Raw genomic sequence first — 25,966 nt, 5'->3', positions numbered from 1 at the left:
CACTGAAGTCATGCCTTTGCATTTGGTTGCCAATTCATGTAGGATACATGATAAAAGTTATATGTGCAATTTCTTATACAAGAAATAATAAAAGCAAGTGTTTTTTTTTTATTGTTTTTATAACAATGCTAGAAGATTTTTTTATTTAAACATTTTTAAATTGAAAAATTCGCTTTAATTTATCAATTAAAGGAAGATGCATGATAAAAGCAAGAATTTTTTTTTTTGAGTCTATTTAGTGTAATGTTATGAAATTAATGGAATACGGATGTACACATTCATCCCTCTAAATAAATTAATTAATACATTCATCTCCACTAATGATTCATCAATAAATTCATAACACTTCAAAGGATATAAACTTCCCCATTAACAGAGACCATTGAAACCTCATTTGTATATAATTGTATTGAAGAGATGTACCTGATGAGATAAAGATAATAAAGAACACGAAAATGTTATTTGTCCTTCCAATTTTGTTAATCACACTTTTATTATCGTTTTAATCATAAAATTTTTATTTATTAGACTATGTGATAAAACAAATGGTGAGAGTATAAATAACAAAAAATGGAACGCAAATAACATTTCTGATTTCCCTAAAGAATAATACATTTTCCTATTTGAGCTTCTTGTCTTTATTTTTTCTAACTTTTGTTAGCATTCATATATTAAGTTTACATGGTTATCAAATCTTGAGTTTATATATTAACTTTTGTTAGTTAATTTGATCAAGTATTATCAAATTTACAGCATGAAAATCATTAAAAATCCAAAAATTAACAAACCAAATACCCCCAAAACATCAATAGAAACGAAAACCTCAAAAATTTACCCGGGCAGCCAGCGCGTGAAGCACCAACGCCAACCCAAGTTCCATTTTCTCGCCGCTCGGTGCCTGTACTCTCCGGACTTTACACTCCTCTGTTCTTCTTTTCTGTTGGCGCTATTTATACAGGGTTGCTGAAAAATTCGAAAAAGAAAGTGGGGGAAAAAAAGAAAATAGAGCTCCTCAAAATCCCCATTATTGAATTGTCACTAATCAGTCGCAGGAAAAAGCCCTGACAAAATTTTCACTAGTATTCTTTGCCAATCCAAAGAGGGCCTTGAGGTTTTACTCTTTTAAAGAACAGAATTTCACTATTAGGGCTCTTCTAGTTTGGCTGTGGAAATGAGGTCTATGATGGGATTTTCCTGAAATTAGTCAGCTTTGATTGGTTTCTTCCCGGGCTCTTCAAATTATCCCACCATGGTAGTTTTTTCTTCCATATTTTGTTGAATGTGTATATATTTTTTTTAGCGAATTTCTGTTGTACTTGATGCTTGGAATTGGACATAGTCCAAACATGAAATGTAGTATATCTTGTTGCATGCAGATAATAATCCTTTTTTTTTTTTTTCTAAAGGAGTAATCTTTGAGTTTCTGTTCATTGAATGCTGATTTGATAATTTGGTTCCGGGATTCATCCTTTTGTAGGAAGGAATTACTTCTAAAGTTTCATCCTTCCATTTGGGGCCCGGGAAAGTTTTGGAATTGGGGGTCCAATTATCTGGGAAATTTTGTAACTATGCAGTCCCTTTTCTTTATCTGTTTGGTTATTTAATCAGCAAATTTATAAGTGTCTATGGCAATATGATTAGTAGGGAAAATGAATATAGAGAACATAGTGCAGTTGGCATATGTGTCGTGGTGGAGTTGTTTTTGGTTTTGAGGAGAGTTGCTGAAGAGGGTCAAAATTATCCGTGCACCGTCAGGATAAAGACGGATGAATAATTTTAGTTTGTTGATAAAATGGATATGATGCTGTAGGAGTCCTTTCTTTCTAAAGTATAAAAGGCATTCCCTTTTCACAAGGTGTAATGCTGAGAAGATAAAAAGGTAATCAAAGAACATGTTTCTGATCATCTGATAGGTTGGTTTATTGGAGTTCATGTTGTGATTCGGTAAGACTGACCTGACTGTACTATAGAGATGTATCAGATCCTAGGGCTTCTTCTTTTGATGTTTAGTCTACTCTGTGTTTTTCAAATTCTGAAGATGGAATGGTTTGTTCCATATTGTACATGTTGTAGATTCATCAGCGGACATATTTAATGGCATTATTGTTCTTTTTTTCTTTTTTACTTAATTCTGTTTACCAAGTTTACTGGGCAAATCCTCAGAATATTTGTCCTTCCAAAAAAAAATCTGCCCAAGATGGTTGTGTGGAACTCGTGTATTAAAGTATGCATGGCGCGACAGGAGGTCAAGATTTTTTTTTTTTTTTTTTTTAAAAAGACAGGGCCATCGGTCCAACATGGTGTGACAGGCCATATTTTTTTTCAAAGGTGTCAGCTGTCACGCAATGTAGGGCCGATGGCCCTTTGTCTTTTTTTTTTTTAAAATATTGACCTCCCGTCATGCCTACATGGCGCGACGGGCATACTTTAGTACGCGAGTTCCACACAGCCATATTTGGCAGATTTTTTGGGGAAGTAACAATATTCTGAGGATTTGACAAGTTTACTGCACAGTGCAACATTCTTCTTGTTGATAACCTACCTAAGATCAGAATTAATACTGGTATCATCCATTGCTGAGGAACTCATGACATATGACAACTTTTTCCATGGCATGCTGTAATATTTTGGCATTCATATATGTGCTGGTCTTTTCTGACCTGACTGTGAAACAATAGAAGTTGATGAAACTTCCTTTTTCTACTTCTTTCAGTAATTTGATTTCTTAGTAGTTGACACATATGGTGGGTAAATATGAGAACTCAAACCAAGTTGTTATCAAAGTTCTAAGTTAATATTCATGTTCTGAATGGCACTCAAACATTCTTTTGTAGTATATCATTTGCTGAATGAACATGCCACCTTAGATGCTTTGAACAGCTTTTGGTTTAGAATGCTTGCTCATACTCTTGCGTTGCAATAATCTATAGAGTTCTCACAATTATCTTTCTTCTGCAAAAACGAGTTTCATTTGTTTGCTCAAGGTGTCTGGTTTTGGGGAAGAATTATGTACCTTTTTGTATGTCTGAGTTTACTCTAATTGTGCCCTTGTCTGACCTCCGTCAAAGGGTAAGCGTTATCCCCTGCCAAATATTTTCTTCTTAGTGGCATAATGGATATCCAACAGATATTCTTGGATAATTGCTATTTTATCAAATTTGATGGTGTTTGCAGGCCCAATGGCCTTAAGCTCATGTTATTTGGCTGTCTATATGATGCTACAATCTGTTTGCTTGGTGTTGCAGGTGAGAGTTTGTCTGCAATGTGGTGGCAAAGGATTTTCTAGTGCATTGAATGAATGTGTGAAGTGTCAGAAATATTTTATTCACAGGTATGTTGAATTGGTACCTCTAGTCTTCCATGATTTCTGCACCTATTTGGCTATAAATAACCCCCCCCCCCCCCAACACCCCAAAAAAAAAATTGTGTACGCCAAAACAAACACAGAGACATTACCTGCTGTGTGCATCTATGCATTCAAACACCCTGCAACACACAAGTTGATCAAACAAGTATAGTGCAGCAGAATTGTCATACTTTAAAATTCAAAACATAATTGCTTCACTACTACTGCACATTACTTATCGTGCTTTTTGGCCTGAGTATTTAATTTCATTAAAGATAACAGGCACGTTTCTTCTTAATATAAAAATGTACAACTATACGCTTGATTTTCATGATTTTTGGTTTTTGTGTTGGAGGTGGATCAGTCTGAGAGTTAAATGTTTTTCGTTTGCTTTACCATTTGCTTCCTCTGCAGATATTGCCTAGATAAGTTGCCAGAAAAACTCGATGAATTCGTCCATTGGGTTTGTGATATATGTGAGGTTGACTTGTCAAAGGAATTACCTTCCACGAAATTTAACCCTGTTCAAGATGAGGAAAGGGTCCATACTAGCTTTAAAGATGTTGATGGACAGTTGACAGTCGTTGATGGAGAAAGAAGAAGACCAAGACTGAGGCCGAAGAAAAAGAGTGTAGCACTGTTAGGACAGGAAAACGATGAAAGACTTGAAAGTAGCCCCTCTAGTCTACTTGAAGATGTTGAACTGGCTATGAGCTCTCCACTATTAACAGGGTTGGAGAAGAAAGAGGGCTCTTGCTCAGCAACCAAGGTGAAAGATCATAGATTTCAACTGGTTGATGCAAGCACAGACCTAGAGCTAACAGAGAAAAGCAATGGCTTGGATACAAGCTCAAAAGATATTGAAGGAGAAGAGATGGTTGTTGCCAGCAAAGGCAGAAAAAGAAAAATACTGCAGCTTAGGGTTAGCCCCTCTGAGCAAGTTCAAGATACTGTTTTGGCTACCAGTTCATTGTCAACAGATTTAAAGGAGAAAGAGGCTTGTTGCTCAGTAGCTGAGGTGGAAGATCATAGACTTCAAACTGGTGATACAGATAGAAAGCTGGAGTTGACAGAGAGAAGCAACATAGAACATGAGTTATCTTCACTACATGATGAATTGACTTCCAATTCTCCGTTGTCAGCAGAATGCAAGGAGAATGTGGGCTTTTGCTCAGTAGCCGAGGTGGACCATAGATTTCATCTGGTTGAAGAAAGCACAGAGCTGGAGCTAGCAGAGAAAAGCAACAGTGCTCGTGAGGGAAGGAATAATACAACTTTAAAAGGTCTTGAAGGACAAAAGATGGTCATCACCAGCGAAGAAAGAAAAAGAAGAGGACCACAGCATGGGCACACTGAGCAAGATCAGCATGCTGCTAGTGCAACCGATACTCCATTGTCTACAGAATTAGAGATGAACGAGACTTCTTGCCCAGCAGCCAAGGTGGATGATCATGAGCTGTCTTTGCTCGAGATGCTCAAAAAGGAGAGAATGGAGGTTAAAGTTTCATCAGCTAATTTGCCACAAAAAGGTGCTGAGGAATGCTTGGAGGGTTCTCAATTAGCATCAGGTCATTTAGAAAATAATTTAACCGTTGACAATCGTGAACAGGCAGTGCCACGTATTGAGCCAATCTGGAGGTTGATGATTATTTGGTTTATATGTTATTGGTGAACTAAGTTATACATGTTTGCTTAAAAAAATTAAATAAATACATGCTTAGTGACCATGTTGACTTTCTTTCCTAATTTACTTACAGAGGAAATTTTGTCATACTGAACAAGGATTATCAAGAATTTGATGATGGATTAGTAGCTCATTTATCTAGCAAAGCATGTGAGAAAGTATATGAGGAGGCAATCTTGTTGCCATCAGCGCTTGAACTGGAAATGCTTGCCAAAATGGATTGCTGGCCAAAGAGTTTTCAAAAATCACAGCCATCTGATGACAATATTGCACTATATTTCTTTCCATTGGATAAAAGGTATTGCTTTCAGTACTTGGCCCTGCCCTAACCCACTTTATTTGTCCAAAATTTGGCTCATTTTGAACTCTGAGGCTCTTACCTGCAGGTCTGAAGGGCTTTTTGATTGTTTGGTTGAGGAGATGATGGACCAAGAACTTGCTATGAAAGCAATTGTCAAAAATGCAGAGCTCTTGATTTTTGCCTCTAATGAACTGCCACTTAGTTACTGGAGTGAGTTGCATCTCCTTTAATTGATGAGACACTTTAGCGTTTTAGACTTGCTTAGAATTGAGTGTCTTAACAAATGCCTTTTACAGGATTTCAGGGGAAGTATTATCTGTGGGGTGTTTTTAGGGGGCAACAAGGCCCTGCTTCCAAGGCGGAAGGAATCCATGAAGGCATTGAAGAGGGAACAAAAAACACTTGCGGCGGCCAAAAGTAATGATGCAGGAAGTCCTTTTGGTCCTTTGAGCAACAATCGTAATTTTGGGTCTGGCACGTTTTGATGTATCATTGATTTCGCGTAGTAGTATACGTTCTACTCGTAGTGAGGATGCTTCCCCATTTGTGGAGAAAATTTTGCTACTCTTGGGCATGAATTATGTCTAAGACCTTTTGAAGATTTGGAGCTAGCATGGGGAAGAATGACAATAAAGATTGTGGGAAGAAGATATGGCATGAAATGCTGTGGACCTTAGGCCTCTAACAAGTTCATCATCCAATTACAAACTGTTCCATTCAACTGGCCCCTTCCCATGCCAATAAAATTACTAGGGGAGTTGTAGTTATTTTTCTCTAGATCAAGTGTAAATGTACTATGTTGTTGGGATGTATAATATAAAGAGAGAATTCCACCTTTGGTTCACTTAAATACTAGTACTGTTCAGATTTTGATGACATTTGCTTTACCTGGTCTGTAATGTGGCTTAATGACTCGAGCAGTTTCCTGTCAAAAAAAAAATTAGCACAAATGTTGGGGCATTCCGAGAATTGAACTCGGGACCTCTCGCACCCTAAGCGAGAATCATGCCACTAGACCAAATGCCCGTTTGTCCAAACTTTATATTAGGCAATATAAATCTCAAAAATATTGTCCTCAACAGATAGCTACGGTTTACTGTTTTTGTCAGTAGTCCGTGTGGAAAGAGAACGGGTGTTCTATTCTATGCCATCAATCACATTCAGGCAAAATAAAATATCAAAAGAAGAGATAGGTTACTATAAAAATTTTCAACTAGCCATCCAACTTGAATTGTAGCCTATTTTCTAATAAAATTTTACATTTTTATAGAAAAAAACGGTGATATGAAGCCTACAATTTATATGGTCACTAACAAAAAAAAAAAGAATTTAAAGAGATTTACGTCCCATCTAAAACTGCGATAGCTTTTAAAAAAACACTTATGATACAAATGCTTTTAAACTACAAAAAATTGGGCTATTTAAATAACGAAAAATTAGTTGTCAAACAACTTACAAGTACTTTTAATGCTTAAATGCTTTTTTTTTTTTTTTTTTTTTTGTAAACGCACTGCAACTCCAAGCGGGGTCTTAGGGATGATAGTTTTGTCTCTATTGCTTGTACCTCATTCAGTTAGACGTAAATGACCATGCCCAAATGTTGGATTAGATGATGTGACGCAATCTGTAATCTCAAATGTAAAAATTTCATTGCTTGCTAATGATTAAGGCGGCCAAATTTTCCAGGTGGCTATTTTGGACTTTGTCGGTGATGAATTTATGATTTTCATCTAATCTAAGAGAAGATGCAACTCATCAGAAAGGATTGTAGTTTTCCTATAATCCCCCTATAATGTTCTTCTTCCATATTATCTCTAAATTAGGTACAGAAAAGGAATAAATAAGAAGAAGTGGGCCAAAAAAACAAAAAAAAAAGGGATAATTGCAGAAACCTCCCCTAACTTTTATAGTAATAGCATTGACCTCCCCTATTAATTTCGAAATAGCACTGACCTCCCCTATCAAAAGTTGGAGGCAATTTAATAGGCAAAAGTGGGTCAATTTACTAAAGTACCCCTGACATGATTTAATTTTACCAAATGAATGTGATGAGTACTTTCACCAAACCCAACAAAACATTTGTTAATAAAAATTACACTAAATTAACTATTTCTGCATAGTTTAACTAATTAACTAAATAACTAATAATCTAATTAATTAATAACTAATTATCTAATTAACTATTAACTAATTAACTAATTATCTAATTGTTAATAGTTATTAACTAATCAAACTATTTCTGCATAATTAAACTAATTAACTATTAACTAATTAACTAATTTCTGTTTATCTAATTAATTAATATCTATTTATCTAATTAACTAATTAACTAATTATCTAATTAACTAAAGCCGTTGTCTATCCGAAACTAATAAACTATTTGCATGTTAAACTAATTAACTAATTAGCTGCTTAACTAATTAACTACCTAATTATCTAATTAATTAATTAACTAATTAACTAATTTTTGTTTATCTAATTAACTAAAGTTGTTGTCTATCCGAAACTAACAAACTATTTGCATGTTAAAATAATTAACTAATTAACTGCTTAACTAATTAACTAACTAATTATCCAATTAATCAATTAACTAATTTTTGTTTATATAATTAACTAATTATCTAATTATCTAATTAACTAATTAACTAAAGTTGTTGTCTATCCGAAACTAACAAACTATTTGCATGTTAAACTAATTAACTAATTAACTGCTTAACTAATTAACTAACTAACTAAAGCCGTTGTCTGTCCGAAACTAACAAACTATTTGCATGTTAAACTAATTAACTAATTAACTAACTAATTATCTAATTAATTAACTAATTAACTAATTTCTGTTTATCTAATTAACTAATTAACTAAAGCTATTGTCTATCCGAAACTAACAAACTATTTGCATATTAAACTAATTAACTAATTAACTAACTAATTATCTAATTAATTAATTAACTAATTAACTGAAGCTATTGTCTGTCCAAAACTAACAAACTATTTGCATGTTAAACTAATTAACTAATTAACTGCTTAACTAATTAACTAATTAATTAATTAGCTAACTAATTAACAAACTATTTGCATGTTAAACTATATGCAGTACGCATTACCTATTTAAAGTATTGGCTCTTTATAGGTATTTTACTTTCAAACATTTAATTTATGATAAAAATATCAATGTTTGTAAGTAAAATTCAAAAAGTGTTACAAAAAATATCAAGATTCTTACTTTCAAACATTTAATTTATGGCCATATGCCCCTCCCTTTTTGTAAGAATATTACTGTAACACTTTTTAAATTTTACTTACAAACATTGATGTTTTTATCATAAATTAAATGTTTGAAAGTAAAATACTCATAAAGAGCCGATACTTTAAATAGGTAATGCGTACTGCATATAGTTTAACATGCAAATAGTCTGTTAATTAGTTAGTTAGTTAATTAGTTGATTAGTTAAGCAGTTAATTAGTTAATTAGTTTAACATGCAAATAGTTTGTTAGTTTTGGACAGACAACAGCTTCAGTTAATTAGTTAATTAGTTAAGCAGTTAATTAGATAAATAGAAATTAGATAATTAGTTAATTAATTAATTAGATAATTAGTTAATTAGTTAATAATTAATCAGATAATTAGTTAATAGTTAATTAGTTTAACTATTAACTAATTAGATAATTAGTTAAGCAATTGTCAAGCAAATAATAATTGTCAAGCAAGAAGAGGGCAAAATTGGAAGAAATTTCTTATCTCACTTCTACAAAAGCTGTCAGGGAGGTTTCTGCAACGAATTGTTACTGTTCAGGGGAGGTGAATACAATTTCAAAACCTAGAGGGGAGGTCAGTGCAAATGTCAGAAATTTCAGGGGAGGTTTCTGCAATTATCCCAAAAAAAAAGGGAAAATTGAACACCATGTTCTTGATCTGATCATGATTTGGCTACGACACTGAAAATGGCAATCTTCTATACTTCACCAAAATTGTTTCACTGTTTTAGCAGTGTCTGATGTCACAGCTGAATACATCAAATGACGACATATAAATGTATTTGGACAGTCTGTGATGTGTGTTCTATGAGACAAAGGCAGCTGAAGAAAGTTAAGACCAACAGTAAAAAAATAAAAGTAAAAGAAAGTTAAGTTCTACGGTTTTCAAACTCTTGTTATATTTGCATTTGTATCTCCCACCTTTTGATTTTTCTTTTCTTTGCCTTTTAAAAATCAAATCATAAATACGCTTGCTTGTAGACGTCAATTTGACTTTGATGTACCTATGTAATTCTTTATCGTATCCTTGGTCGTTGGATGATTTTTTTTTTTCCTTGAACCAAGATTATTATATAAAAAGGTCATCGTAATTAAAGCTGTTGTTTAATGTGTTTAATTCTCTCCTTTTTGGAAGGTGCTAGGAATTTGGAGTTCCAATTGGCTAATTTACTGAAATAAGGACTTGTAGTATCTAATTAAGAATTTACTTCTGTTCTTATCATAATTTCCATGTCACAAAGTTGTAGTTTTTGCTAAGGTTTTGTTCTCAACTGATTTTGGAAACCTGATTTTAGCTTTTGATTTTCAAAAAATTATTTTATTGTGTTCTCAATTGATTTTAAAAAATTGATTTTAGATTTTTCGGGTCCAAAAAAAGTTGAAAATCAGAAGCAGGTTTTGAGTTGCGTTTGTATTTTGATTTTGGCCTTCTTTTTCATTTAGACTAAATTACCCTTCAAATTTTAACATAATTACTAAACTACCTAACGATTAATTAGGTAACTTTTTATAGTCTTTCTATTTTCTTCCAATTCTTATCTCACTTTCAGATTCATCTACGTAAACTTTAATTTTCGCATCCGCCATTTAATCTTCATAAGAAAATTAATTAATTAAATTAAAAATTTATTTAATTAGCACAGAAATGTATTTTTGCAACACATAAGGGTAACAAGGTCATCTTTCTATCAAAATCAGCTTTTTAACTTTTTTTTTTTAGAATACCTACGCATTTATTATAATGGCTTTTCTAATAGTAAATGAGAACAGATGAGTATTCTAAAGAATTTGATTTTCAAAAATCAAATTTATAAAATCAACTTTTATAAAATCAATATCAGTTGAGAACAAGCCCTAAATGCCCTTTTTCTCATGTGATACATTTACTATAGACTAATTGATCCCAAATTATAAAATGACTTATTTCGCTCTTAATTTAAAACAAGAGACATTTGTACTTCAAGAATTGCTTTTAATACTTTGCCTTGCATTTTATGATGCGAAGGAAGGTGAAGTGTTAGAGAATTATTATGGAATGGAAAAAAATATATGATTTGCCTAATTTAATCAAAATGAAAGTTAATCCCTCACCGACATGGAGAATGTGTTTTACCATATAAACTAGAGCTGAAGTAATGCACAAGAATTGCAAACGATTAAACAAGTTTCAAAGATTCGTCCCTAATTTAATGATGGCCATTTCTTAATACTCCTATGGCTGGATTAGAACTTTATAGTGCTTACATTTCCATGAAACCTGCTGGCACACCACCTGGCCCTATATTGTGGAAATGATTAGAGGACAAGGATGCGTTTAACCCATATTAAAAAAAAAAAAAAAAAGGTAAAAGAGTAGGGAATGAATACAGTAGTGCAAAAAAAAAAAAAAAAAAAAACATCCTTATCTTTCATTGACTTTTGTTACTTTGTAGTTGTTCAGATGTATGACAAATTGTACGAATAGCTGTGACATTGTGCTCCTATGAGCATCAGCAATTTTTTTAAGGGATAATTGCAGAAACCTCCCTTGAGATTTCTGACATTTGCATTGACCTCCCCTCTAGGTTTAGAAATTGCATTCACCTCCCCTGAATAGTAACAATTCGTTGCAGAAACCTCCCTGACAGATTTTGTAGAAGTGAGATAAGAAATTTCTTCCAATTTTGCCCTCTTCTTGCTTGACAATTATTATTTGCTTGACAATTGCTTAACTAATTATCTAATTAGTTAATAGTTAAACTAATTAACTATTAACTAATTATCTGATTAATTATTAACTAATTAACTAATTAACTAAAGCTGTTGTTTGTCCGAAACAAACAAACTATTTGCATGTTAAACTAATTAACTAATTAACTGCTTAACTAATCAACTAATTAACTAACTAACTAATTAACAGACTTTTTGCATGTTAAACTATATGCAGTATGCATTACTTATTTAAAGTATCGCCTCTTTATGGGTATTTTACTTTCAAACATTTAATTTATGATAAAAACATCAATATTTGTAAGTAAAATTCAAAAAGTGTTACAGTAATATTCTTACAAAAAGGGAGGGGCATAGGACCATAAATTAAATGTTTGAAAGTAAGAAAATTGATATTTTTTGTAACTCTTTTTGAATTTTACTTACAAACATTGATATTTTCATCATAAATTAAATATTTAAAAGTAAAATACCTATAAAGAGCCGATACTTTAAATAGGTAATGCGTACTGCATATAGTTTAACATGCAAATAGTTTGTTAATTAGTTAGTTAATTAATTAGTTAATTAGTTAAGCAGTTAATTATTTAATTAGTTTAACATGCAAATAGTTTGTAAGTTTCGGACAAACAATAGCTTTAGTTAATTAGTTAATTAGATAAATAGAAATTAGTTAATTAGTTAATTAATTAATTAGAAAATTAGTTAGTTAATTAATTAATTAGATAATTAGTTAATTAATTAGTTAAGCAGTTAATTAGTTAATTAGTTTAACATGCAAATAGTTGGTTAGTTTTGGATAGACAATAGCTTTAGTTAATTAGTTAATTAGTTAATTAGATAAACAGAAATTAGTTAATTAATTAATTAAATAATTAGTTAGTTAATTAGTTAATTAGTTTAACATGCAAATAGTTCGTTAGTTTGGACAGACAACAGCTTTAGTTAATTAGTTAATTAGTTAAGCAGTTAATTAGTTAATTAGTTTAACATGCAAATAGTTTGTTAGTTTCAGATAGACAACAACTTTAGTTAATTAGTTAATTAGATAAACAAAAATTAGTTAATTAATTAATTGGATAATTAGTTAGTTAATTAGTTAAGCAGTTAATTAGTTAATTAGTTTAACATGCAAATAGTTTGTTAGTTTAGGATTAGACAACAACTTTAGTTAATTAGTTAATTAGTTAAGCAGTTAATTAGTTAATTAGTTTAACATGCAAATAATTTGTTAGTTTCGGATAGACAACAACTTTAGTTAATTAGATTAACAAAAATTAGTTAATTAGTTAATTAGGTAGTTAATTAGTTAAGCAGCTAATTAGTTAATTAGTTTAACGTGCAAATAGTTTATTAGTTTTGGACAGACAACAGCTTTATTTAATTAGTTAATTAGATAATTAGTTAATTAGATAAATAGAGATTAGTTAATTAGATAAACAGAAATTAGTTAATTAATTAATTAGATAATTAGTTAATTAGTTAATAGTTAATTAGTTTAATTATGCAAAAATAGTTTGATTAGTTAATAACTATTAACAATTAGATAATTAGTTAATTAGTTAATAGTTAATTAGATAATTAGTTATTAATTAATTAGCTTATTAGTTATTTAGTTAATTAGTTACACTATGCAGAAATAGTTAATTTAGTGTAATTTTTATTAACAAATGTTTTGTTGGGTTTGATGAAAGTACTCATCACATTCATTTGGTAAAATTAAATCATGTCAGGGGTACTTTAGCAAATTGACCCACTTTTGCCTATTAAATTGCCTCCAACTTTTGATAGGGGAGGTCAGTGCTATTTCAAAATTGATAGGGGAGGTCAATGCTATTACTATAAAAGTCAGGGGAGGTTTCTGCAATTATCCCTTTTTTTAATACCTAAACTTTAGGTACTGATGATTAAAGGTGACAAAATATATCGTGTATTGACCCCTTTTTCTTTAATTGTTTGTCTAACGGCTGCCTTGTTCGTTAAAATATATTTCAAATATTAATTTTTAAAAGTATAAGATTAATTAGAAAAAGTGTATAAATATAAAAAAAAAGTAACAATTATCAACGTGCGTGTATACATGATTGGTTGAATAGAATGTAGGTGTGTTAACGAGTGCTTATAGAAAAAACCGTTCTTTTAATACTTATAAGATAATTCCTACCTAATAATGAAAGTTGCAACAGTTTAGAAATCTTTGGGGTTTAAGGGAGGGAGGTTGGGAGTGGCAAAGGGGAGTGGGGATAGATGTTAGGGCCGGAGTTGAAATCCAGCTTTTGTCTCTTTCAAGATATAAAAGACAATATTTAGCCTTTTCTTACCACAAAACGCCATCCCCTCTTTTCTCCTTTCTTCTTTCAAGTCTTCCACAAAGTGTGAATATTTCTAGATATTATTCTCCTTCGTACTCTGGAAATATATATAGAATTAAGTACCAAAAGGCTGTAGCAGCATGAAGAAAATTTGTGGTCTAAAGTGGGCATATATTACTAAACCGTTCAGTTTTTTTGGGGGGAAAAAAGGCCAATAGGTCTATTTGAGCCGCATTATTGTGCCGTAATTTGGATTGCCAAATTATCTGGGGTTGTTGCTTCTACGAACTCTTTGAAAATTTATGCTCTTGATAAATTACGCAGTATGAGTAGCCTTTGTACCCTTTCTAAGAACATCACCTCAAGTCATTGTCAAAAAACAGTGCAGATCAGATTAATATCCTGAGCGTTTAAAGGGACAAAGGGCCCCAGAATGAATTTAATTTTCCACCTGCCCAAGGAATACATTTTAAATTCTGGCAAGGTTAAGATCTGATCATGTCTATCTGTGATTGCTATCAATCGGCAGAATCTGAATTTCAATCCAAAGTAAAGAATAACAATGAAAGAAATGGAAAGGAGAAAACTCCAACTGCAAGAATTGAGGCAGGCCATGTAAAAGCATACGAAAAAAGAAAATAAAACAAGGAAAACCAATAAATTAATAATGTAATAATTGTTGTGTTGCAAAAATTACATTCCAGAAAGTATATGGCAAAAAATGGTGTATAAACTAAGATGACTACAAAGACAAACAGACAACATAATCCAGCCAATCAATGCTGACTTGCAGTTTTCTATTCAACTTCAATGAGAGCAAGTAAAAACCTCAATAAGAATCCTAACTTGCTAGGCATTGAAATCCCAATTCATCAAATTTCCTTCTCTTTCTTCCATAAAAAAAAAAAAAAGAAGTCTTCTTCTCTTTCAGGCTCATCTTCAAATTCCAAGTAGGAACAAATAAACCAGAAAGCAGATTTCTACCCTTCTATACCTGTGTTTACTTGTGCTTCTCTACATAGTACTTTAGGGGTTAATCAAAGGTCGAAAAGATTATTGAAAAGGTCTAGATTTGGGGTATTTGGGGAAATAAAAGTTGAAGGACTAAACAGAAAGCTGTTCTCTGCATAATTCTTGTTGCTGTGTAATACAGGGCTTAAATCATGAAAAAACCCTAAAGGATTTGGATCAGATGGTGGAGAGAAAAAAGTGGATGGAATAGGTTGTAGAGAAGCTGGATTTGGCGATAAAATCCCTGGAAAAAGCCCACTTGATCTTTCTAGCTCACCACTGATCAACTCCATCCCTTCTACCACTGATATGTCATTTTCACTAACTTGTGCCTTATTCTTGCCTAAAGGAGCCTTAGCTTTTTCTATGGCTGCAAAGCGGGCTGCTGGCGATATTGCCCCACCGAAATCTTGAAAACTTGAAGTAGATGAAGACACTTCTGAGTTCACAACCGTGGATGAAGAACATGTGGAGTCTGGACCCGTGAGACGTTGCACTAGAGTCATGAACTCATTAGGGTTTGCATGAATTACCTTGGGAGAAACTGTGTATATAATTACCGGCGGGCGCGGCGGTGCTTGTGGCTGTGATGGCTGTGGTGGGATTGGTGGTTTTCTTATCTTGTGAGAATCCTTTCGTACTTTTAGAGGTGTCGGCCGGGGTCCTTGGAGCTCCCGCCTCGGCGACTTCCCGGAGGAGTAATCAGAAAAGTCCATGGTCATGAAAAATTTGTACTTGGATGAGTCAATGATTTGAGGATGATTTGGAAGGGGAGCTGTTTTTTGGTGATGATGGAAATGGCAAAATAATTATGTTATGTAATTCAAGAAAATATGAGAGGTTGTGACATGTATATATAAAGGTTGAAGTCAATGAAATGTGAAGACTACACAATACAAGAAAAAAGAAATCATTGGTTACTTGAAATAAAATATTTAGGTACTTTTTGCTGAGGCCGGTTTCGTAGTGTTATGGATGTTTGAACATGTCTACATTTTGAAGGGGGATCGATGGGGGGGTTGGTATAGGTGAAGGAAGGAGTCATGAGCCGCGTGAGATTGGTTCTTGATGATGCAGCATATCCATCTTAGAAAACTTGAGAGAAGTTAAGCCTTATTTTAATTGCAATTGGGGTAATTAATTTACTGGACTAGTATGGATCAATATAATGAATAGGCAGTGAAATATTTTTAGCAGGAGGACATGAGCAAATTAATTTTGACAACACTGCAAAAGGGTCCCAAAAAGCTGCTAGAAGTAATTGAGTTGGGCACAGTTGGTCATCAACTGGAACAGATGTAGTCTGAGATTAGTTGTTGCAATGAATTAAGTAATTAAGGCCAAAGGGTGGCAAACTTTTTGCACACTTTAATTTATGGCTCCCTAATTATCCCAAAAAAAAAAAAAATTTTTTTTATGGCCCCCTAAGGAATCAGAAATGGCTTTCATTTTCTTCTCTATTTGGCAATGTTCTTGCTTGGAATTTGTGGGATTTGAGGTTTACTTGGACACTTGGAGTATTGCTGTACCATTTTGAGCAAGCATATGAATTGGAAAGTGACAAATGATAAAAACAGCTTCTTGTGTTGTCAAAATTCTTGGTACATTAAAAATAGGTGCATAATCCAAGAAAAATTATATATTTCTAAACCGGTTAGAAGTTTTATATTGACATTGGACCACATTTAAAAGATAACCGAGTCCGTCTTGCTCTATGGATAAGTGGATAAAACTTCTTTTGAAATGATCAGCATAAATATATATCTATAAGATGCTGCCACGTTAGGTGGTGATTGGCTTATAATTTTTTATCAAAAAATTTTAACGTTTTTCGCAAACACATTTTTTAATCATCTTTTTATCTCACATGCATCGATACGTATAAATATGAATTTAATCTCACGTGATACACTATTCTTCGAGAAAAAAAAAATGTATGTAACATAAGAAGTATCCTTGGAAAAGACGCAGTCAAATAAATCAAGTTGCAAAAGTAGTTTGAACACTTTAAACTTCAAATCGAGTAGCTTTAGTTTCCAAACAAACCTGAATGACCATTTGGATACCTTTTTCTTCTGTTTTGGCAGTAATATAATCTTGGATTTAGGATTCCAGACCTAGACATGATGACAAGTAAACTAGTGGGAGTAGTTTAGAAAGCCCTTTCGGACTGCCGTCTTAAACTTCGCTGGACCCATTAAAGTGGAAAATCTGAGTGATCTAAAGGCAGTGTATGTATCATTTAATTCTGCGTGAGCTATCAAAATTGAGTGTGGATGGTGGAAACTTCTGTGTTATTTTAATTACCAGATTGATGCATGAATGCTTTCCAGCACCAAGTGCAACCAGTAATTAAACCAAACAACAATTGACAGTTGTTGAGATTCATAACTATTGCTAATATCATCATTCAATTAAATTGCTTATATATCACTCAGATAATGCTTCTTTAAGTAACATTTCAAACTGCTAATCAAGTTCTTAAACGGTGGTATAGTTTAGTTTATATCGAAGATGCACATAATGTTGACTTTTAATCTTATAGAGCATAATTTGTGTAAATTAATGCATGTATAATACCTTTCTTACAAGGTGTCTAACTGTCTACCCACTATTTTATATTCTTAATTAAGAGAGGAGCCTAATTGTACCGAAAAGAGGGGAAAAAAAAATTTAAGTCTGCACTTATTCTAACAAAGAAAATGTGATGTGAAAAAATAACAGCACAAAATCAGTTAGGTAATCTACGTACATATAGGTGAACTCGACTACAAACTATTTTGAAAGCAAAATCTATCTTCGATTAGCAAAACAGAAATCGTCTGGATTGAAATTTTTGTAGAAAAATATACTGTAATTATGTAATGTATGTGAGATAAAAAAAAAGTAATTAAAAAAAGATGTCAGGGGAATATTTCAAGAGCTTTTCCCAAAAAACTCGTAATCCAAACGGGCTCACGGTATTCTAGAGTAACTTGAATTGAAGAATGAAGTTTTCTTATCCAAGTGTTCAACGTTATTTAACTTATTTTACTCTACTGAGTTCTGACAAGATTCGGTTTAGATGCTTAATTAACATACTTTTGAATGAGTTAACGTCTTCTATTGAATTCAAAATTTTTCAAAAAATAAATTAGCAGAAGCAATTTTAAATAAAGAAACAAGAAATTGTTGTACACTTCAAACAAATTATTATTATTTTTTTATAACCTCAGGAATGGATGTACTATAAAGGTGGCCATAACTATTGTCATGGAATGATGGAAATGCCATAATTAACGCCTTTAGGGAATTGGATAAAAGGCAGCTCATGTCAGAGGTAATTGAGAGCAGTTCGGCCGAGGAAACCTCAATTAATGCCAATAATTTACTTTCTTCACAATCACGGTCGAAGGTTCTAAGCAGTCTGCCTTTTCCTAGTTTAGGTTGGTTTCTAGATGATTTAGTTGTCAAACTTTTAACTTCGTCAAAGTGATGTTCTATGACGTAAAAAAATTTTTACCGAGGAAAATTTTTTCGTTCGTGTTTTTATTTCCATACATCTTTCTAAGATAAAAAAAAAAAAAAAAGTCAAATTTGGAGCCTTATGCACACTTCATTCATTCAGTCAAAGTTCCATAAGTAACTAATAGTGTATTGGCTCGTTCTAAGAAAACAACCAGAGATTAATTTTGACTGAGGTTGTAGTCTGAGATTCCACCAGAAAATGGAGCAAAGAAAAATCAATGATCAGATCACCAAAATTAAGGGACACCTGAAAATTATTGAAATTTCCACTGCAAATGTTTTCTGTAAAGTTGGAATGCAAGTCATACTTGACTAAAGTGCTCACAAATTAAGATGAGAGAAAACTTCAAGATTGTTGCAGAAAATTGACATATCAAAATTTCCCTCAAAAAATAAAAGAAAAATGGATGACGGGATAAAATATATATATATATATATATATATATATATATATATATATATCAGAGCCATCCATATTACTTGATTTAGTAATGTCACACAATGATTGCTGTTAAGGTAAGTGTAGTAACTATTTTTTTTAATGCTAATGCCAGCTACCCTTTGTGGGCGGTAGTGTAGTAACCATCTTTCTTTACTGCAAATTGTAATGGTTTACACTTGAGTAGATCCGATTTAAAAAATTTCATAATTCAGATTGTATCACATAATTTCACTAAATGGCATGACATAATTGGTTTTTGAAAATTAGGTGTACCCAAGTTTTGACCAATTGTAATTACTAGATTTCTTAACTTTTAATCGACCAAAATCAATATTTCCAAGAACTTATTGAGACCGGGGCTTTTTTTTTTTTTTTTTTTTGTCGACACAGGAGTGTCCAAGTCAATTTTTACGGGGCCCGATTAATCCCCTGAGGCCCGGGTCCGGCGCCCCAACCCGGCCCGAATAGGTTTAGTGTGCGGAGGAATCCAGCGGAACGAAGACTCGAACTTGTGATCTCAAGATTCACTGGTGAGAGGCATTCACGCAGGGGCATTGAGACCGGGGCTTAATTATACTATTTTCTATTTCGTTCTATTGCAGTTTTGGCCTCTGATTAATCTGAAGTCAAGATTCAATGAACAGGATGGAAGAGTGCAAATGTCAATTTGCATAAATATACATCAAAGAGGGGAAAAAAAGAAGCCAAGAATACTTGAATTAATGCAGAGATAACCCAAAAAGCACGCAAGCTAATGCAGCCGCACGAGTTGACCTGACCCAACTAAATTGCAACGTCAAAATTAATTCATTACGAGTCATGGAAAAGACTTCCGCATAAGGTACTAAAACTAAGAAAGAAGTGAATTGAGGGCCTTTGAAGACAAGCAGGCATACGGATGCACAGGAAACTAGGCAAAGGTCAAAACCTTCAACCTCCCCCAAATTCAGGTGGACCTCCAAGTTTTGACATGGCTTTGGGGTTGAATGCTACAAACTTCTACTAGCTTGACCCCTTGGAAAACTTCTTTTCTTCTCCTTTTTTCAACTGGTACCAATCATCATATAGTTTGATTTGGTACTAAAAGAAACACATGTTAGTTGAAACATAATAAATAAGCTAAAGTGACCCTTTTCTTTCTTTCTTAGTTGTTTTAATTTCTTCCTGGGTTTGGTCAAGCTTGGATTTGAATCTGATACTTGAATTGGTTTGATCTCATATGTGGAATAGGTCATGGAGGCATGGTACTTTTCTGGACCCCCAGAAGTGTTTGCAGTTTCTATTAAGGAATACCTAAAATCACATGCTTATGCAGCACCAATGCATGCATATTACTACAATTTATAACGTAATTAGTATTTTTTAGTATAATATATTATCTATAGTATATTAGTGTATGATTTGGCTACTATTGTGCTTATTGCGTTAAATTAGAATCCTAATGTGATAAATGGTGCCAACTAAGAGTTATTTTGGTTTGAGATTTTGATTAGAAGGAGATAGATAGGAATTCAAACCTATGCATCACAGTCGCACCAAGTCTTGCCTTGCTTCAGCCATTCTGAACTCAATTGGCTAATTAATGGGAGTAATCCAGAGAAAATTTTGGCATAGAACTTGGTCAAAGAAGCTTAAAATCGTGATATTCAAAGAGTAAATGATCATTGAGGACAAAAAGACTGATAAGAAAAAAAAAATGTATATGAAGACAAACAACTACTTAGAAAATAGAGCATGAATTAAATTAGTTACCGCATACCAAGTTTAAATTCCCATTGGGACCTTCATTCCGTCTCTAGAATCTTAAAACTCGATCGTTGAATTTGTCCTTGGGAATTTTAAGCTTTTGTATTAGTGGCCTTAATCTTGAATTTTGTTAATCTCATATATATTAACATGTTCTAAAGTACACTTTAATAAGATGAAATGATCATAGATTACATAGATGAATTAATTCCGATCGAGGTTAGATGATCACTAAGTAGGACCAACATCAATACTCTATGTGGATGTCCGAGGGATCCTTAATTTTCTACTTGATGTTCTAGTCACCTTTTAAGGTTAAGAGTGCAATTGATGCCGTAGGAATGAAAAAAGAAAAGACAGAATATGAAATTTCACTTACAAATGAAACTGATTAAATTTTGGAATTGTTTCATCCTCTTAACACAACAAGCAATAAGATATATTTAGAGGTGGCTTTTCTTGGCATCATATGTCTCCCTTATGGACTCCAAAATTAGGAGAGTGCCAAATGCCCAAAATTGCAGTGCCTACCCATCCTCCAACCAAAGAAAAATGTGCTGGAGACTAACTGCTCCTATAATTTTCTAGCCTTTTGGGTTGTGAAAGTGGAAGTTGTGTTCAAATCTTCCTGTGGCCGTTTGCAAGTTGTACTTACCCTAAAAGTTGATGCCTAAAATAGACAGCTTCACAAGTTAACCAAACGAGGAAACTCTTCTGTTGTTGTCCATCTGGTCCCTTTGCTCACTTTGTGGAAACAAAGAATGAATTCTTTATTTGTGGTTTCTGAAAGAATGTGGCTATCTTTCCATGCTAATTTTGTTGTCTACTTTTTCTGGTACATGCTTCTTTGCTGGTTGGTTTTTTAGTTTAGTACTATTTCATTAGTTATTGTGTGTGTAAGCATGCCAAGAATGTGTTTGCAGTTGACTAATATAAGTATTTCTAACACATTTAGATCAAAAACTAAGAATGAGTTGTACAAACTCGTGCAGTATTTACTACGAAGATAGTATTATAAATTGAATCCGCTTATAAAAAGTGACTGTAAATCACGATATTTCTAAGTGATAGATGCAAATATGAGAATCTCTAAAATCAATGAGATAGATTATCGATCCTTTAATTTGTTTTTATCGCTTAAATCACATGTCCTTTAATATAGGATGATCAAAATTTGATCATCCCATCCATCTCTAGCATTAAAGCTAATGGATATAAGGGCAAAATTGATGGAATTTTTTTTTTTTTTTGTTATTATTGAGAGACTAATTCAAGTCTTGAATAGATAAAAGGCCAATTGTTGACGGTTAAAATAGTTTAAGATCTCCCTTTCCTGTTTGTTTGTTTTTTTTTTTTTTTTAATAGAAGTTCTACCTTTATATACTACTTTTAGCTCTTTGGACAATATGGGCTGTAGTTGACTCACAAATGTATACAGAGGTTTATTTTCAGACGTTGGTCCATGAGCCTAACATTGGGCTCGTTACAAAGGTCAAACTTTTCTTTAGTTCCGTCGGCTAACCTTTAAATTCCTAGTCCCAACTGCACTTCGGGCCAGCTTTAATTTGATGAATAGGCCTACTAGAATGGCACTTTTTAACAGCCCTTGTGGAACCGTAAACTTAGCTTGGCAAGTAGGCTTATTAATAGCTTGTATTCCCCAAACTCGCTAGATGACCGTGAGATTTCCGGTTTGATTTTTAATCTCGCTCCTTCCCCCGGGCTTCCCCCTCCCCGGGTTAGGGTTGAGAGACTACCAAACAAAAAAAGGAAAATCGTCCAAAACGTCCCTCACATTTTATAAAATAACTTTTTTCGTCCCTCACTTTTAAAAGTGTAATTTTATGTCCCTTACATATTCACATCGGTCAAATTTAGTCCCTAACTAGGTTTTCGATCATTTTTTGGCAGGAATCCATCATGTGCAAGGCACGTGATCATTTTTTATGGGTGAATTTGTCAAATTATATTTTACATAATTTGATCTATAGTCCTCCACATTTTATAAAATAAATTTTTTCGTCCCTCACATTTTATAAAATAATTTTTTCATCCCTCACATTTCACAAAATGAATTTATCTATCCCTCACATTTCAAAAAATGAATTTTTTATTTCTCACTAATTATGTGTGTGAATACATTTTTTTTAAACACATGTATATGTCTATTTGATTTTGCTTAATAATAATAGCATAAACACATGTGTGTAATTGGGCCCAACTTGTGGGCTATCTTCTTTTTTTGTATGATTATGACTAATATTTACCAGTAGAATCTTAATTTGCATATTCTTATTGTATTTTGACCGAAAATAGCTTTATTGGCCAACTTGACAATGAATGCAAGATTTTTTACTAGCTAATACCAGATAAAATCAAATGATCACGTATAATATATAGTATTCATATTGTTAAGTGAAATCAAATAGACACATACATATATTTATGCTATTCGTATTATTAAGCAAAATCAAATAGACATATACATGTGTTTAAATAAAAATTTATTCACAGACATATTTTTTTTTTAGGGTTTCCCTTACACACATAATTAGTAAGGGGTGGAAATATTCATTTTTTGAAATGTGAGGGATGGAGAAATTTATTTTGTGTAATGTAAGGGATGAAAAAATCATTTTATGAAATGTGAGGGACGAAAAAATTTGTTTTATAAAATGTGGAGGACTATAGATTAGATTATGTAAAATATAATTTGACAAATTTACCCTTAAAAAATAATCACGTGCCTTGCACATGATTCGTTGCAAATTTACCCTTAGATTCGTTGGCGTTATTGGAAGGTTTGCGGTTATGTTATGCTCGGCACATCATGCACTTTGTGGCTGAGGTGGATTCAAGTGTTTTGGTGCGCATGGTCTCCTCTTGCGGCCCTGCCCGATGGCCTTTGGTCAACACTCTACGTCATATTCAATGGCTTTCAGGGCAAATGGGGGTCTCAGTGCCACATATCTATCGAGAAGCAAATACGGTAGCGGATGCCCTTGCGTGCTCGCGGCCTCAACAGGATGGCATTTTTACTGTCCGGGCTGAGCTTCCTCGGAAGGCCCGGTCCGCTCTCCAATTGGACAGGCTCTTAGTTCCCTCGATTCGGCTAGGCAGGGTCCGGCATTAGTTTCGCGTAGTTTTGTTTAGGCTTTTTTGGCTCTGTGTAACTTTGTTCACTCGGTGGCAATAAAAGTTGAGTTAAAAAAAAAAAAAATCCCAAAAAAAAAAAAAAAAAAACCTACTCTATCCTAATCTAGGGGGGAGGGGGAACCTAAGGAGGCTATGGTAGGGGGCTAGTGGGTGTTTGGATATTTGGGTGGCGGGTGGCGGTGGGTCGATGGATATTTGGGTCTATCCATTTTGGCGGCTAACTCTCCTTGAATCGGTTTTGCTTATAATAATATTTCTCTCTTCTAATAACTTCTACGTCTTTTAATAAATTTGAATGATTCTTTTTATTCATATATGGTAAATTTGTTTGGTGTGAAATCAATTGCTACTCTGATAAATTTATTGACTTTGTTAGAAACTAATGAATAAGATCAATGGCTACAATTTTTTGTTGTCTTTAACTAGAAAAATGCATATGAGTAGGTGGAGAATAATTGTAAAATTTAATTACTACCTCAAAGAATATATGATTCTTTATGCATTATAACATTTAATGAATATTATCATATTAGATTAAATTTAACTATAAAGTCTTTAAAAATTAATATGGTAGTTCAATACTTGGAATACGATAATTTTTTGATATTAATATGTAAAAATATTGTTGATGAACTATTTATGCAAAGTACTGATTCCTAACTAATCACAAAAAAAAAAAAATTGTTTTGTGCTAATGCGCGGGCTAAGTACTAGTTTTACTTGACAGAGATTATAAACATTTAGTAAAAATTCATATCGAAATACAACGCTTCTTCGTAAATTTTTTATTGCAGAATAACTTTTTAGGTCAGAGATATGAATTATGGATTAAGATGGCTATGTGAGTTTACTTTTACTACGATGATGATATTTTAATCTGTATGTTTTTTTTTTCTTTTAAAGTGTCTGCTGTAAATACACATTAAAATTTACACTTAATGGCTAAACTTAATTACCATAATCCAAAAGTTTTAGGTTGGCAATTAATGAAGGTCTCCTACGACTATATATAGACATCTTTCTATACTAAACAGGCTTTTGCACAAAGTTGCATGCAGCCCAATAATTAATGCACAAGAAGCATATGTTTACGAGGGATCAGTATTAATCAGAAATTAATTTATTTACTGCTCATCATACAGTATATGTTTTACTTTCTAACAAGGAGCCAATTAATCATAATTAACTAAACCAGCCACGGATTATTGATTGGCAATGATCGGCTGTGAATGTTAATCAGATAATTAATTGTATTTTTCGTTGATGCTGAGTAAGTATATATAATTCAACTCTTTTTCCTTACCAGACCGTTTTAGAAGAACAAGCAAAAAAAAAAAAAAGAAAAGGATTTGTTAAAGGATGGAATATCTTCATGACTTCTTGCATGGTTGAATATTTAGTTTAAAAATTAAAATAAACTTTTATTGAAGCAAGATCCAAACATCATTAGAAACTATTACAGGTAGTACAACAACATAGTACCTGCTTGAAACTTATGCTATAAAACTCATAACACTGTATAGATATAGCACTTCTCACCCAAAAAAAGAACAAAAAAAAAAAAGAAAAGACATAGCACTTTTATTCTATATATAATAGAACAGAATCAGTTTCTGCTCTTCTAACTTGTGCAGTATTTAGCCTTGTTCTTTTAGGGAGTCTTATCTAGCCTTGTTCTTTCGGTATGATACCCACTGCTTCCTGCGCCATTGTACCCACCACGGCCTTCGGTATTGTACTGGTTGAGGAGTCTTCTTCCTGCGGCAAATGAGAAACAACCTTTAGTATATGACCAAAATCAATGTACAGAAAACAAATGCGACGTCTGACATATATATATATATATATATATATATATATATATTGTACCATTTGTACGTAGTTCGAGTGAAAAAATAATTTGATGATTATTTGAGGAAATGCAAGAATCAAACTCATTCGATCAAACTTAGCCGTTATGAGGTTTGGTCCACTTTTGTGTATAATATTTCTAAATGAAAAATAAGGCAGATTTCCTGGCTCAATTAATTGGCACATATATAGTAGTACAAATGCTTTTCTCTTTAAAGAAAAGATGAGTTCTAGGATATCTTTTGAATACTGTACTATTACGTATCAATTCATCGTTGGATTTATAAAAGGAAATATCAACCCTTAAATGATGTTAAAAGTTTAAGCTATTGAATAATGTGACAAGAATTTATTAAATTATAATCATGGGTATGATAATTAAAGGGGATGATAAAATTTCCCTAAAAAATAGCACATTTTTTGCAGTGTACTTATTTGCACATACCTGGACGAAGCTCTGGCATTGCCCCGTCAAGAACAGCAGCATTGACATGTGGAGTCCCAAGCATCAAGATTGCGATGAAACTTGCCCATATGATCAACAGGATTTGGCTTGCCTTAAGGGAAGCCATTGTTGCAGTAGTACACTTTGGCAACCACAAAATAGAACAAAGTATCAAGTTGGTGACTATGCGATCAGTTGTT

General features: G+C 32.9%; 2 protein-coding genes, 1 long non-coding RNA gene and 1 other non-coding gene across 4 annotated transcripts; 1 reads left to right on the top strand and 3 right to left on the bottom strand.

The window, feature by feature from the left end:
• Positions 1-811: 811 nt before the first annotated feature.
• Positions 812-6,209, top strand: LOC113713494 (uncharacterized). The gene is made up of 6 exons (XM_027237225.2): positions 812-1,252; positions 3,246-3,331; positions 3,761-4,984; positions 5,104-5,328; positions 5,417-5,541; positions 5,628-6,209. Exons 1-6 carry the CDS (start codon positions 1,250-1,252, stop codon positions 5,750-5,752), a joined length of 1,788 nt encoding a protein of 595 aa, XP_027093026.2. The 5' UTR covers positions 812-1,249; the 3' UTR covers positions 5,753-6,209.
• Positions 6,210-6,285: 76 nt separating this feature from the next.
• On the bottom strand, positions 6,286-6,357 carry TRNAP-AGG (transfer RNA proline (anticodon AGG)). The gene has a single exon. It is a non-coding gene; the product is annotated as a tRNA-Pro (tRNA).
• A 7,890-nt stretch (positions 6,358-14,247) lies between these two features.
• On the bottom strand, positions 14,248-15,583 carry LOC113714389 (protein MKS1-like). Its single transcript, XM_027238200.2, has one exon. It carries the CDS (start codon positions 15,339-15,341, stop codon positions 14,646-14,648), a length of 696 nt encoding a protein of 231 aa, XP_027094001.1. The 5' UTR covers positions 15,342-15,583; the 3' UTR covers positions 14,248-14,645.
• A 9,523-nt stretch (positions 15,584-25,106) lies between these two features.
• Positions 25,107-25,966, bottom strand: LOC113713548 (uncharacterized). The gene is made up of 2 exons (XR_003453566.2): positions 25,767-25,966; positions 25,107-25,228 (listed from the first exon to the last, which is right to left on the bottom strand). It is a non-coding gene; the product is annotated as an uncharacterized lncRNA (long non-coding RNA).

Source organism: Coffea arabica, chromosome 10c, assembly GCF_036785885.1.
Source record: "Coffea arabica cultivar ET-39 chromosome 10c, Coffea Arabica ET-39 HiFi, whole genome shotgun sequence".
Taxonomy (NCBI): Eukaryota; Viridiplantae; Streptophyta; class Magnoliopsida; order Gentianales; family Rubiaceae; genus Coffea; species Coffea arabica.
The sequence above is the reverse complement of the archived record's forward strand: the minus strand, read 5'-3'. Positions and strand labels throughout refer to the sequence as shown.

Excerpts from the sequence above, each read along its gene's own strand:
- LOC113713494 (XM_027237225.2), top strand. Across the intron at positions 3,332-3,760 it reads CAGAAATATTTTATTCACAG|ATATTGCCTAGATAAGTTGC; the intron begins GTATGTTGAATT and ends CTTCCTCTGCAG. Across the intron at positions 5,542-5,627 it reads ACTGCCACTTAGTTACTGGA|GATTTCAGGGGAAGTATTAT; the intron begins GTGAGTTGCATC and ends TGCCTTTTACAG.
- LOC113714389 (XM_027238200.2), bottom strand. The coding sequence starts at position 15,341 with ATGACCATGGACTTTTCTGATTACTCCTCCGGGAAGTCGCCGAGGCGG.